Source organism: Hipposideros armiger, unplaced genomic scaffold (genome assembly GCF_001890085.2).
Source record: "Hipposideros armiger isolate ML-2016 unplaced genomic scaffold, ASM189008v1 scaffold_154, whole genome shotgun sequence".
In the NCBI taxonomy this organism is placed as follows: domain Eukaryota; kingdom Metazoa; phylum Chordata; class Mammalia; order Chiroptera; family Hipposideridae; genus Hipposideros; species Hipposideros armiger.
The window spans coordinates 1,983,178-1,998,825 of record NW_017731504.1 but is presented as its reverse complement, the minus strand read 5'-3'; the positions used below and the strand labels follow the sequence as shown (position 1 = coordinate 1,998,825).

General features: G+C 35.3%; 1 protein-coding gene across 1 annotated transcript in view; it reads right to left on the bottom strand.

The window, feature by feature from the left end:
- The window catches only part of DZIP3 (DAZ interacting zinc finger protein 3), a 126,023-nt gene that overhangs the window by 71,988 nt on the left and 38,387 nt on the right, over window positions 1-15,648 (bottom strand). The window contains exons 8-12 of the mRNA XM_019651165.1: window positions 14,580-14,694; window positions 9,065-9,184; window positions 7,757-7,858; window positions 6,139-6,231; window positions 5,235-5,288 (exon numbers count right to left, since the gene is read on the bottom strand). Of these exons, the coding sequence (XP_019506710.1) occupies window positions 5,235-5,288; window positions 6,139-6,231; window positions 7,757-7,858; window positions 9,065-9,184; window positions 14,580-14,694 (484 nt within the window). The remainder of the gene's footprint in view (window positions 1-5,234; window positions 5,289-6,138; window positions 6,232-7,756; window positions 7,859-9,064; window positions 9,185-14,579; window positions 14,695-15,648) is intronic.

Sequence of the window (15,648 nt, the reverse complement as noted above, 5' to 3'; positions counted from 1 at the left end):
CACTTAAACCGACAACAAAAATTCTAGTTCCAAATGGTTTCTCTGGTGAATGTTTAAAACATTTATAAAAGAGATAGTACCAATTCTCAGCAACTCTTTGACCACATGTCAGTGAAAACATTTTCAAACTCATTTTGGGAGGCCAGCATTACCCTAATATTAAGTCTAGAGAAAGATGGGACAAAAAGAAAACTGTGAATCAATTTCCCTTAGGAATCTAGGGCAGAATTCCTTTAAACGTATTAGAAAATTGTCCAGTGATAAACATTCTCTCCTTGACCAAACTCTAGGCAGGCTCCTCTGAGCTTTTTTTCAGCTATGCCCCACACTTGTTCATGCCTTCAAGAGTGCAAATTTAGCAAGAATCACCCTAGCCAGTAACCTTACCCAATAGCAGAGCACAGCTAACAGCCTATCTTATTGCGAAGTACAGCCTATTACCCTACCTGATCTCAGAGCACAGCCTGAGACCCCATCTGACCGTGAAGCCTGGCCTGTGCCTCACCTGAATGTGAAATCTAGCAGTGGTACCATCGGTCAGGGGGTACAGCCTGAAGCCCTATCCTGCCAGAAGCAATTGCGGACTATGGCCTACAGCCCTGCCCAGTCACAGAATCCAACCAGTGGCAATACTCTGCCAAGGATCAAAGTCTGTGAACCTGCCTGACCAGAGGTGATTGCAGAGCATAGCTGGTGGTCTTACCTAACTGTGGAACATAGCCACCAGCCCCACCTGACCATGGTGCCCACCCAGCAGCCCTACTTGAACATGGAGCCCAGTCAACAAGACCCCACCCCCAACCTCAGAGCACAGATTGTGGCTTCATATAACTATTAGAGAATCTAATAGGAAGTCCACCTGTCTATAGACACTACCAGCTAACTCATCCAGTACCCCGACCTGAGCTGATTGGTGAAGGATTTTCCCTGCCAAACCAAATCTGTAAAGTTTGTTAGATGAGACCACACACTCAAATGCACAGATACTAATGAATGGATACAAAGGTCATAAAGAACCAAGTAACATGACACCACCAAAAGAAACTAATAAACCTCTAAGTTGCCCTAAAGAAATGGAGATATGAACTAGCTAACAAAGAATTTAGAATAATCCTCTTAAAGAAGTTTAGTGAACTACAGGAACACACAGACAACTAAATCAAATTGGGAAAACAATGCATGAACAAAATAAGTTCAACAAAAAAAAAAATAGGAAAAAAAAAGCAGAAATCCTAGCGCTGAAGAATCACTAACTGAAATGAAGAATTCAACAGAAAGCTTCAACAACAAACTCAGCCGAAGAAAAGAAAGAATCAATTAACTCAAAGGCAGATTATTTGAAATTACCTAGTCAGAGGAGCAAAAAGAACCAAGAATGAAAAAGGGTGAAGAAAACTTATAGGACTGATGGGACAACAACAAAAGAAACAATACATGCATATGGGAATCCCAGAAAGGGAAGAAGAAGAGAAAGGGACAGAACACCTATTTAAAAAAATAAAGTCCCTTTACCAAACTAGGGTTGAGAAATGAACTTCAAGATTCATGAAGCTGAGAGCACTACAAACTGTTTGAACCCAAAAAAGACTATACAAGACACATTATAATTAAATTGACAAAAAACAAAGACAGAACTTTGAAAGCAGCACAAGAAAACCAACATTACCTTTACACTGGACTTGGCAACAATCTTTTGGATTTGACACCAAAAGCACAAGCAACAAATGCAAAAATAAACAAGTAGGACCACATCAAAACTAATGTTACACCATAGCAAAATAACCCAAAATGGATTATAAACCTAAATGTAAAACCTAAAACTATAAAAACTGTTAGAGAGAATACAAGAGGAAATCTTTGTGATTTTTGAGTCAGATAAAGTTTCTTAAGTAAAACACAAAAAGCATGAAACATAAAAGATAAATTAGACTTCATCAAAATTAAGAATTCCTGCTTTTTGAAAGATATATTTTACAAAACAAAAAGAAGAGAAGCCACTGACTGGGATAAAATATTTTAAACATATATGTTAGATAAAGACTTTGTATCCAGAATACATAAAGACACCTTTCAACTCAAAAATAAGACAAGCAATCCAATGAAAACAATGGACAAAATATTTAAACAGATAATTCACCAAAGACGGTATATAGGAAGCACATAAATACATGAAAAGATATTCAATTACATTAGTCATAAGGCAAGTGCAAATTAAAACCATAATAAGATACCATTACAAATCTATTAACAAGGCTGAAATTTTTTAAATTGACAATACCAAGTACTGGACAAGATGCAGAGAAATTAGAATTCTCCTATATTGCTGGCAAAAATGATAAAATGTACAACTATTTTGAAAACAGTTTGGCAGTTTCTTATAATATTAAATACACACCATATGACTCAGCAATTCTGCTCCTAGGAATTTACCCAAAAGAAATGAATGCATATGCTTCACAGAGTAACACATGACTATTTATAGCTTTATTCATAACAGTAAAAAAACCAGAAACAACTCAAGTGTCATCAACTGCTAAATGAATAAATACATTACGGTATATCTATACAATGGAAGACTACTCAGCAACAAACAAAAATGAACTACTGATACATGCAATAACATGGATGGGTCTCAAAGGCATTATGCTAAGTGAAAAAAATCCAGATACAAAGGGGTTTCCTACTATATAGGACAATCAGGGGAAAGCATCAGGGTTTTTTCAGGATTATCAAGACAAAAATCGTATCAGTAGTTACCAAGGTTTGATGGTGGAGGGAGGGGAATGACTACAAAAAAAATTTTGGAGGAAACTTGGGAGAATGGAAATATTCTGCATCTTGATCATGGTAGTAGTTACCCAACTGCATACAAAGAAATTCATTTAAATGTATATTTTAAAAGAGTGAATTTTAGTGTATATAAATTACAGCTTGAAAAATCTGACCTCTACAAAACTTCAGTGCTTAAAAATGCATTTATACTTAGTACCTTTATAAAGAATAGTAAGGAAATCGTTCCTACGGAGGCCAGGATAAAAGGTACCTAGGGAGAAACGAAGCTGGGGGAGAGTGGTGGCATACATTCTATTTGTTGACTTGGGTGGGGCCACAAGAGTTTGCTTTATAATTATTTGTTAAATTCTGCATTTATATTTTGTGAGCTTTTGTTTATGTATATTTTAATAATAATAAATCATTTTAAAGTATAAAAAAAAATCACTAAACATTTTGTAATTCATTCATAAAACCCCATGAAGTAGCTCTTCCACTTTTGGTAATAAGATCCAGTTACCAGAGGAGTCCCCACAGATAACAATTATAAAACTTAGGAAAATTAGAAAAAGCAATTCCCTGAAAAGACTGTAGTGAGGAAGAAACAGACCACTCTGATGGGGGTGGGTACACGCTCAGTGGAAAGGATTGTATAAAATAAGTTTTTTAAGTTCACCAATATTAGAGCTTTTAGCCTGAGGCAAAGTACAACCTGGTGGAAAACAAAGGTCTCCTTGGCTGAAGGAACCAGAAAATTGAAGCCAGGGAACCATGGCTGCTGAAGAAAGGGGGGGGATTTCAGAAGGAAAAGAGTCAGAGAAGAGATCCCCAAATTTTTTCTAGTCCAATCTCTAACTGACTGCTAAACCACACATGTACAGAATAGACTCAAAGCAGCTCGGCTAAGGCAAAAGATCTGAAATGAGACCAGAACCACCAACCACAAAAAGAGTTCACAGTTCATATCCAACCAAGTTAACTGCCTGTCTAAACAAAAGTAACATAGCCATTGCAAAATAATGAAATTCAGAACCTCTACATCTGTCCTGTATTTATTCGGTACCTGCTATATACCAGGTATTATGCTATGTACTGGGAGTATACTAGGAAGCAAGATAAAGTTCTTGCTCTCAGGGAGGTTATAGTGTTTGAAGAAGATTCCAAGAAAGTATAATAAAACAGTAAATGTTTTAATAGCAGAAGTAGAGGGAATACGTGATAGACACACCTAATCTAACGCAAGGAAGGCTTTCCAGAAGCTTTAACCAGGCAAAGCCAAAGGAACAGAATATTCTAGGCAGGGCCTCGGGGTAAAATGGATGGCACGGTCAAGAACTAAATGAAGCCTAGTGCAATTGGTGCATATATAGTAAGAAAAAAATGACAAGAGATGACATTAGTGAGCTTAGCAGGGACTGAGACGAATTCAGAGCCAAGCTAAGGAGTCTGAACTTAATTAAGAGCAATTGAGAAACCTCTGAAAGATTTTCAAGCAGTAAGGGACATATTTCAATTTTCATTTCAAAAAAGTGCTCTTGATGGCTATGTAAACAACAGACTGGAGAAAGGTAAGGCTAGGGACAGAAAGACCAGTTTAGGAACTGTTTCAGAATTCCAAGTGAGAAATAAGAACTTCATTTACATGAGTGGATGTGCAGAGGCAGAAGTAAAGAGCCATTTACAGTATATTTAAAAAGTCGAATTGAGTGGGCTTAAAAAATGTTACAGAGAGGTGTTGGGAAGAAAGATTGCAAGTCTAGTTGCAGGCATGCTGAACTATAGATGTTTTTGAAAAATAAAAGTGGAGATATTCAACATGCAGGTAGATAGATGTAGATTTTAGGAGTGAGATCTATGCTAGAGATAAAGATTTGGCTTTCATTAGCTCCTAAGGAAAACCTAATGCCTTAGATATTGGTGCAATGTCCCTGAGAGACAGAAAAATGGTAGACATTTATACTTTAAACAAAAGAAAAGAGAATCAATGGGTTAGGAGAAATTATTATAATGAAATTTCTAATTTCAATAGCAACACTTTACACCTCTATGAATTCCCAGCTTATACTATATATTCCTCTGCAATAAAGTTTTCTCGTCTTAGCAATAGGACAATGATTCAGACAAGCTTAGAGGCCTGAATGAGTTTTAAAAGTTAGGGAAAAGTTTTTATATCATAACTTAATTTGAATAACTTTAACAAAAATATGTTTGACTTTCAGGAAAAAACTATTTTCACACTTACAGGAAAAGTGTTAACATAATTTCTCCTTTCCTGCTTTAGAATTTAAATGTTACAAAATAGAGAGAGAAAGGGAGACAAATGTCGATTAAATACAATTTTTTTTCCCAAAATACTAAGTTTAAATTTAATGGTGCTCCAACAAATGACAAAAACACAGAAGAAGCAACTGAAAAATATATACATGCTCAGTAAAAAAGTAGAATATTTTATTTCAAGCTTACCTTGCTCCTAAATTTTCGATGGTTATATATTCATCTTTTCTCACAACTTCAAACTGCAAGTGATGGAAAAAAATAGCCCTAAAGCAGTTCAATTTTCAAAATTCTTTAATGCTACTTCTTAGCCTTAATGTTTGTAAAAACACAATGAGAATGAAGCTATATCGAATATAAAATGAATAAAACAGAAGTAACAAGGCGAGCCATAAACAATCCTAATAAAACAACAAACTAGAACTGATCTTAAAAAGCAGTTCTACTTTACATCACCATAGGATTTAAATGCCAAATCTGAAATACAAAGAGTGTAACTAAAGATAAAGTAAGAAATAATATATATTTCTACTCATAATTTTGGTCTATTTACTTATAAAATGAAAATTCAACAAACTAGTTCATTAATTTAAAAAATGGATACCATTTGAGTACATTTTATATAACAGGTACTATATGTGATTTCCACAGATATTTTCATAGGGAGGTGCTTACAGACTGAAAAAGGTTCAGAAAGTCTAGAAGTATTTTTAACCTTCAGTGGCATAGAATTAATTATCATCCTTGGTTCATGACAGATTTTTCTCATTGGTATAGCTATGGGCTGCTTTGTCTGTTTCTCTCTCTCCCTCTCTCTCTTTTTCTGTGTGTGTGTGTGTGTGTGTGTGTGTGTGTGTGTGCATGCACACACGTGTACATGTGCTCATGTGTCTTTATTTTTTCAATTTTCCTATTCTTAAGGACCACTTAAATACCACTTTAGAGAAATCAAAGCAATAGACAGGTCAGAGAATTTAGTCACCATCAAGGAGAATTAGCTAGAATACTATTATTATGATTCCCAAATGTGTTTGAAGTGGAAAATACCATTCCAGTAAAAGAAAGCAAGAAAAATAAGAAAAAGATACTCACCAAGATTTTAACAATTCCAGGTACATCACATTGTAGCATCCTTACCATGTCACCTGTACATCCTTCCTTCAAACATTTTTTTCCACTAAAACTCTAAGTTATCAATAGAAAAAAACAAATTATCATAAGAAAAAATAATACAAACAAAAAATTGAAAAAAAAAAGATACTGATGTGCAAATCTGACTATACTTAAATAAAGGTAGAAGGAGACATTACTAGATGGTAAAATAAAAGATGTAAATAAACACTTGAGAGTTAGCTGTTCAAGGGTAGTCCATCTCATGCATCAATAAATTTCCTATTTAAATTGCATGATCACACTTTTCTTTCTCCTCATTTCTACTTCAAAATTTGCATGCAGTTATATTACAGCCTAACATGTGGCCGTTGTCCATGGGGAAAGAAACTTCAAGTAAAATGTTCTACTTAACTAAGCATAAAAAGGAATACTGAATTTCTGTCAGACACATGAGGATTCCAGGGAAAAGGAACGAATAAAAATGTTAAGTCCTTTCTCTGTTTATGACCTTATTTCTTCTTAAGTTACTTAGTTTTCTTTTACTTCTCTTTCTAAAGTTGAGCAATATTGATTACAGTCAAAAAAAGTAAAAAGTACACACTGCTTAAACAAATGAATAATCTTTATACAATGATTTTCACAATATAAAACAATGCAAATTCATCTGTTTTATCTGTTAATCTTCATAACAACCTTATGAAGAAGGTATTACTATCCTCATTTAGAAAAATAAGTCTCAGAGAAGTTAAATTACCAGCCTAATGTAAAAAAACTAGTAAGTGGTTTAATCTGGACTTGAACCCAGATTTCCCAACTCCATATCCAATGCTCGATCGACTACACCACAATAGCTTTATTAGGGTTTCCTGTTTGCACAATGTAAATACTCTAAAACCAAGCACTCTAGGCCCAACTTATGGTCACTAGCTTACTAAAGAGTAATTAATATAGAATTGGGCTTTGGATTTTTACTTTAATTTTAGTGGCAAAGAATTCAGTTTAGTAGTATGACATTAGGAAAATATAAGTAATTACAAATAGATTTTTGAAGACTATAAAATTTGCCATTGTTCTCTACCCTTAAAATAGAAACTATCCTTAAAATTGTATGATTGTCATTACTATTTGTTTAATTAGCAATTCTAATCTTAGTATGAATATATGCAACAATAATTCTATTCTTTTTAAAAAAAATTTATGAGTTTATTCGAGCCACACTGACAACATATGCTGGGAAGCAAGTTCTCAAATGCTCCCAGAGAATAACAGTTTTGCAGCTTCTTTTACGCATTTGAAATGAAGGCCACTATTTCTAGTCTTAAGATTATAAACTTCTATAGGGAAAGGAACACGTTGATAGAAATCACTAAGCAAAGCAACCAGTGGAGTATCCCCTACACAGATCTGTTTAATAACTGGTGGTGATGAACAAGAATATTGAGGGTAAAGATCAAAGAATAGGGAAAGAAAAATAAAGGGAGAAAAATAGAGGAGGAAGGGTGTGAACAGATGAAATGAAGGGGAAAGAGGAAAAAAGGGAAAAGGGTAGAGAAAGAAATGCTGTAGTAAAGTTTTGAAGGTAAAACAAATAAAATACCTGATCATGTTCACCCGGATATTTTAAATTCTTGAACTTTTTCCAACAAATTTTGTGGAAATAAACACAGCAGCTTTTACAGCACATTAACTGAAAAAATCCCTGGAAAAGAGTGCAAAGTAAGCTGTTGACATAGAAATAGGAATTCCGTCAATAGAGAAAATACTACCTTAAACCACTTTTAACTTTACAAGCTTCTTGTCCTTCCCAGTGTGCCCTCCCTGGGAACTACAGCTCTGTTTCCTTTTAATAGGTAGACTGCTTAGATGACAAAAATCTAAATTTTGTGGCTAGGATTCCTGCTGCTACATACTGTCCATGTGATTGGAACCGTCATCCCTCCCTGGGAAAGCATAACCATCATCACCATGTCACCCAAACCAAGACTGAACTTCACCAGGCCCACCTCCCAATTTCTGATTTACCCTAATGAATATATCTTGGCTTTCTCCTCCTCCCTACCTACCCCATTTGCTGTACATATCACATCTTTCTTTTTTATTTTCCCATTGTAATAGCCATTTTTATTTGTAATCCAGATATAAAATGTATTCTTTCAGTCCCTCTGAGTTTTCTTTTCCTTTTTACAAAAACAAGAAAGCACATAAAAACCTTCCCTGCCGTCATTCCCACAGAAGGGTGTTTTCCAGGCAGCCCTCTCCCTCCCCCATATGCTACATGCTTTGTTCCAGGATGTCCATGCCTTTCAACTGAGATTTCCATTATTTTATAGAGGTGATGTCAGATTTGCGCTGATAGTCACATATCATCCTATTTTGTGATTCCCTACAGTCTTCTTCTGATAGATCCAGTGAAAACCAGACTTGAAGTATTCTGTGGAATTTCTTCAACTCAAGGCTAGCTATGTTTTCTTTTTCTCCCCCAGGCCCATAGAAGAGATAATGATTACTAACTTAGTAACATAATTCTTGAGGAATGACAACTTTTTCCCTTAGTAAAATGCATTTTAAATAAATAAATATAAAATAACTTTCCTAACTACAAAGAATATTTTAGATAATTTCCATTGTATGATGGCAGGGATATGAAGTATAACTTCAGAGACATATGACTATTACAAAAACCTTAGCAAAACAAATTCAATCTTTTATTGACTCACAGAATATAAGTAATTCCAGCTCACTATTATTCTAAGTTCTCAGAGATACTCAAACAATTTCTGAACTATAATTAAACTAAGTGCTTTTTTTAAACACTATTTTGATGCATGACAATAATGATTTTTATCTAAGTTTAATTTTATAATTACATTTTAGAAAATACTCAGTTAATTGATAATTGTAGTACCTTATAATTGGTGTTCTTTAAAATGTCAGCTTCACAAGATCGCTCACAATCTAGATAACTGCAAATGGTCTGCTTCATTATATTACTTTCAGTTGTCTTGATAAAATTATTAAGAAGATCCTAGATTTCAAAAATAAAAATAAATCTCAGGAATTAGTAATCTCAGCAATCAGTAATAAGACTGCAACACTTCCAATATTTTATCTTACATAATTTTAAGTAATTTAAGTAATACATCATTTCATACTACTTTTTGAAGGCATTGTATGTATAAAATAGTAATAAAATGTATTTCCCTCATTCAAAGTAAACAATATAGGGCCGGCTGAGTGGTGAGATGGTTAAGAGCTGGCTTGGGATGCCTGAGGGCCCCGGTTCAGATCCCACATATGAGGGACAGTGACACTGCCCTCCACAGCAAAGATGCTGAACCTGGAGCTGGGCTGCTATGAGTTGCCGGCGACGGCGTAGGCTGCAGCCCCTGTGGCAGTGGGTTGCCATGGGCTACCGTGTGTAGACAGCAGCCAGCGTGAGCGGCCAGCAGCCACAGTGAGCGGCCATCCAGAAGCCGGCGACTGATCTGCCTCGCCCGGGAAGAGCACAATGATGGTACCAACTTGAGCCAGTGAAGCAACGTCCTCCACAACTAGACTGAAGAACAAAACGACAGCAACTTGTCTGTTCCCCTTCCCGCAATTCCCCAGCACTGTTCCCATCCCCCCAATTCCCCAATAAAAAAATTTTAAAAAAAAAAAAAGTAAACAATATATAGGAAGGCCCTAAAATAGAAATACTGGATTTCTTATTGAATATAAACATGGAGAAAGGGGAAAAGTCACCATCCTAACTTAAAGCATAGCACCTGGCATGTTCCTATCAAGAATTACTTGCTTTGATATCTGTTGTATATATAGAGAGGCAAGAAATCACTAGAAGCCCAACAGAGTCTTTGCTAGAAATGGCCCCCAAGACCTCATGTTGGCAGTTGGAACTACTGCAGTGGTGCAATATGTCACTTATTGTCATAATGAGAAGAAGTAGGTAAAGAAATAGGTTTCCAATGTTGAGTGACAAGTTGGAATGCAATTTCCTGAATTTTAAAATGCTGATTAAATGCTGGTGAAACACATTATCAAGTCTAAGTCAAATAGGTGCTCTGACCAGGTTCTTAATACTTATCCCTTAGATAGGTAGTTTTATAAAATTTCAAATAGTATTATTTCTAACGTACTGAAGGTATATGACATGATAGATAAACTTCTATAGACTATTTCATGAATCTAGTCACCATTCATAACATGATTTCAGTGGCACTCAGAATTGAAATTGAGCAAATATCAAGGTAATAATGAAAGGAGAAGTAAGCATTCAAGGACCTATCAGCATGAAGGTAGTATATCCTGTCAGGATAGCCAACAGCCAAGTGGAGATGCCAAAAACAAAAGACTAGGACTCGTAGTGTGTATTTAACTACTGCAGTTTCACAGATCTCAAAATTAACAGTTCAATACTCATCTGTTGATTCTCCCACCAAACCTGTTCCTTGTTGCTTGTTCCTATCTCTTGCCCCCAATCTTTGGCATGCATTAAACAAATATTTACTGAATGACTGTGGGCCAGGGTGTTATAAATCTTAAGGGATATGAAGGATACAGCAGTGAGCTTAACAGGCTAATACTTAGCCCTCATGGGACTTATATCAATCTCATCTACCGCTATCTAGTCAGCTTTAAGCCAAAAATCTTGAAGTCATCCATTGTATAATGGATTCTATCATTCTTTACACGCAATAAATCAGGAAGTACTTGAACCTACTATATCTACCCATCTCTGGTTCATCTCTTCAAATTCATCTCTAGCCTCACTTACTATAAAATTCACAGTTTTATTTTTTTAATTCCTCAAACTTGCTCTTCAAGGCCTAAAAGGGCCTTTTCATACTCTATTCCACTTACCTAGAGTACTCTTCCTCCTACTCTTTAAGAGCTAGTTCCATTCTCAACCTTCTGATTCCAGCTTAAATATCACCTCCCAGAGAGGATCTTCCAAACCATGACACACACATTTATGCATATACACAAACAGATATATAATGATATATGTAGGTTTATGAATGAGTCTATGTGTGTTCTCTATTTTCTCTGTCCTAGCCCCTTGTTTTTCTTTAGAACACTAACTCCAATTGGTAACTATTTTATTAGTTTTTTAACTTTCTTAACTCCTTCCTTATCCTAAATACAGAAACTACTCAAAGTCCTAAATTCTATAATTCATAAATTTATTATAATTTGATTATATATCCCATTGTTTAAAAGTCTTCAGGGATTACACATTAACCTAAGATTGAACCTAAGTCCCTTATGTGGCTTATAAGGCCTTCCGTGATCTGGCTAACATTTACCTCTAATATACTATCTATTCTTGAGAAAAGAAAGGATGTTATTTTAAAAAATAAAGGAACATTCATAACAACAACAAAAAAACTCTTGGTAGATAATAGCTAAAATAACCATTAAAATTAAAAATTCAAAAGAAAGATAGGAACAAGGGTAATGTTAAAAATAATAACCATATAAAAGGACATTGCTCTACTAGGGTGCCAGCATCTCTAGGGGTACTGTACTATCTTCCCCTATCAGGGTGAGTTCATTTAAGGAGACACATGAAGATAGAAGCATTTTGGGCAGAGCAAGGCTCTGGTGATATTCACCTGGAATTCCTCAGTGTCGAATAAAGGCATATAGGAGAAAACCCTCTAGGCCAGCAGTTCTCAACCTGTGGGGCGCGACTCCTTTGGCGGTCGAACGACCCTTTCATAGGGGTCGCCGGGTACTCGTATGTGGGTGTATCTGCATGTGGGCCTGGAGACGGATAGAGGAGCGGTGTCTCGGTTCCTAAGACCATCGAAAATACGTGTTTTCCGATGATCTTAGGCGACCCCTGTGAAAGGTTGAGAACCGCTGCTCTAGGCTCTCTAAAAAAAGCTAATCACAATGTCTGGGAAATAAGGCTTTTGGGGACTGACAGGCACAGGTACCAATCATAACAGATTGAGAACATACTGGCCTAGAGCCAAAGTAGGATCATAGAAGAATTTTGCTCTATCAGACATCAAACCTTTATTTATTGGATTTTAGAGACATATGGTGTGAAGAAGGCTGGCTGACAGTCCAGGGCACCTGGAATGGTGGCTGGGTACTCAAGAAACTACTCGTGGAAGCAACTATTTTAGAAACGATATAGAAACATTTTAACATTATAATAGCACAAGTGCGTACTGGCTGAATATCAGCCCTATGCAGAAAGATGAGAAAATCTCCTAGAAAGCAGAACAAAAAGACAAAAAATTTTTTTAAAAGAGAAAAAATAAAATAAAATCAGAGATTCAGTCCATGATGTCAACCATCTGATTAATAAACATTTTAGATAGAAAAGAGAAAATGAAATCATTACACAAATAAAGAAAATGTCCCAGAACCGAAAAACCATAAGTCCAGAATACCAGGGATGCACAGACTATCCTAAAAACTCCCAGAAAAAAATAAAATAAAATAAAACAGGTTAAAAGCAAAAGACTGAGAATCAGAATGACACTAGATTTCTCAGAAGTATAACTAGAAGCTAGAAGACAATAGAAACACACTTTTAAAAAGGAGGGGAAATGATTTTCAAGCTACAATTCTATGCCCAGGCAAGATATAAACAAGTATCAAAAGGATAAATTAATTTGAGATTTGAAACATCTCAAAAAATTTACCTCCAAGCAAGCACCCTTTTCTAGGAAGCTGCTGGATGAGTTATACCACTAAAACAAGGAAGTAAAGCTAGAAAGAGGAAAACCTGAGATCCAAGAAACACAGGATTCTACACAGGAAAGAGGTGAAAGATGTTCCCAAAAATAACAGGAAACCCCATGGCCAATAAAAACATACAGCTATTCGTAGGACAGGGGAAGGGAAACGGGTGTGTGAAGGGAATGTGTAAGAGAGCTACTAAACCCTCGTCTTCCACAGTGGGACGTCCGAAGACAGTATCTAAAATGGTGAGATTTTTAAAATAGCAGTATATCTTTTACAAAAATATAGGTAAATATCAAAGAAAAATTCCTACAGAGTAGGGAAAAGTTGCCTCTACTTAGGAACTATAATTAGAGATGATGGAATACACATTGTTAATTTGTAAGCCTTTTAATATTATTTGACAAACTGCATACATGTATTACTTTGCATGAAATATAATTTCACTAAAAAAGAAGTTTGGATAATGAAGAAAAATAAAAGGAGGAAAAAGAGAAAAACAACCAAGACAGAGTAAGGACTGCTTTAAGTAAACACAGATATTCAATATTTAAAAATATATACATAAAATTATTACTTTATTAAGTCAAAGTTAAAGTCATATGGTTATCCTGAAAAATGCCAAAAATTGTCTGTTTATTTTATTGATTACTGAGATAGGCATATTAAAATAACCTACTGTGACTGGAAGTTTTCTATTTCTCCTTTCAGTTCCATCAGGTTTTGTCCTATCTATTTTGAACCTATATTATTAGGTATATACAAATTTTGAGTTGCTATAGCTTCCTTGAAAAATGATTTTTGTATTTTTATGAAATATCTCTTTGTTTTGAAGAATGTATTTGGCCTTAAAGACAGCTAAAGTATAAGGATCTATCTAGAAAGGTTTAAAGTAAAAGTTTGGAAAGAGATATGTCATTCAAACACTAACCAAGAAAACCCTAGAGTAGCTAATTTTCATATTAAACAAATTAAAAAGTGACCACTATGACTTAGCAAATGGGTAAAAATTAACCAAAATGTAAAGAATACCCAGAAGGTGTGAAAAAATGGAAACACTCATACTGTCTTAAGAATCTAAACTGGCACAAACTTTCTGAGAGGAAATATGGAGATATATGTCAACAACTTTGCAAGTGTATGAATACTTGCTTTACAACTCCACCTTTAGAACTGTATCCTAAGGGAATGATGTGAGAAATATACAAAGATCACTTTACATAACAGTGAAAAACTGGAATGTTTAGGGTAAACTAAGTGTCAATAGCAGGGTGTGTGTCTGGAAAGACATAAATAAAAATACTAACAATGATATGGACAAATTTTAATTTTATCTTAGGGCATTTTTATATTTTTTAAGTTTTATGAAGTAATAAGCATTTAGTACTTTTAAAATTTAAATCAACAACAAAATAATGGTTAATATAATTGGAAAAAAAGAAGTTAACTATTACATTTAGCTCTACCCATGTGAAATACTGGACTAGTAATCTTGTTATTTGGAAATGCCTACACAATCACTTCACACCCCTCTACTTGTTGAACCATACTTCTATTCTGTATTAGGTAATGGAATCAAGGTTGTTTCTTATTTAAAACACTAATTTCCAATTAAAGAATGTACTTGCTATAAAATATGACAGTTAACATAAACTGCACTATATCAAAGATGATTCTGATTAGTCACGATAAAATGTTACTCTTAAATAATTTCTTACTTTAAAAGTTGTAGGTAAATCTTCATCTTCTGTAGGATCTATGTCAAACCAATGATCATTTGTGTCTCCTATTTCTTGTATGCTTTTATGAAATTCTAGCAGTCCTCCATTATATCTGCAAGGCATTTTAAATAAGGTTAGTTTGAACGTGACTCTGTAACTAGATAGTTTACAAATATGGTAACAAGTAACCCATTTTTTTGTGACAAGTAGAGTGGCGATAACCTCTGGCATGCTATAGAAATACAAATACTAGGACTCTCACCTGTGGTAGGTTGGGATGGAATACAGGTGGAAGGGGAGACACTAGATTATGTAGTAGCTCAAGCTTGAACAATATGGGGGCCATGGTAATTAAAGGGACTGTAGAGTTGTTTGGCTTTTGTTTACTGTCTTGGAAGCCTTGAAGAAAGAGAATGACAGGCACAGGTCAGCCAACTATTGACTCAGGACACACTGTGAAAGACAGAGGCCTCTATGGCAGCATTTAAAGAGACCCTCGTCTTCTGTAGCCATAAAGGTAATCTATGTTAAAAAACCAGGCCCAGATTTAATCACCAGGTGCAACCAACAGTAAAAGAGACCAAATGCATGGCCTGGACAGAACTACTACTATCAGCTCAGGATACTCCATGAAAGCTAAAAGACCTTTATGGTAACATATAAAGAATCCTCCCCAACTCTAAGCATAAGGACAAACTATGCTGAAAATGAGGCCCAGTATTTAATCGTAAGAGTAGAACGACAGCAAAGACCAAAAGCACAGGCTCAATAGGACCATTATGTGAAAATCAGGACTCTGTAAGAAACAAGTAGACTCTGAGATCTAGAATGGGGACATTTAGGTAATTATGCTTAGAAACAATGAATCCCCACATTTCCCTGAACCCTCTGGCTGGCAAAGACCTCTTCCTTGCTAAAGGAGGGCAGACCCCCCTTACTTAGGGACCATGGAAAACTATCATCCTGAGGTGCCTGTGTCAAAAGGTGACACCCTTCTTTCTCAAGATACTCCCCTTTCCACTCCTTGCCTACAGACCAACATATCTAGGGTCAGGTAAAAGCAAAG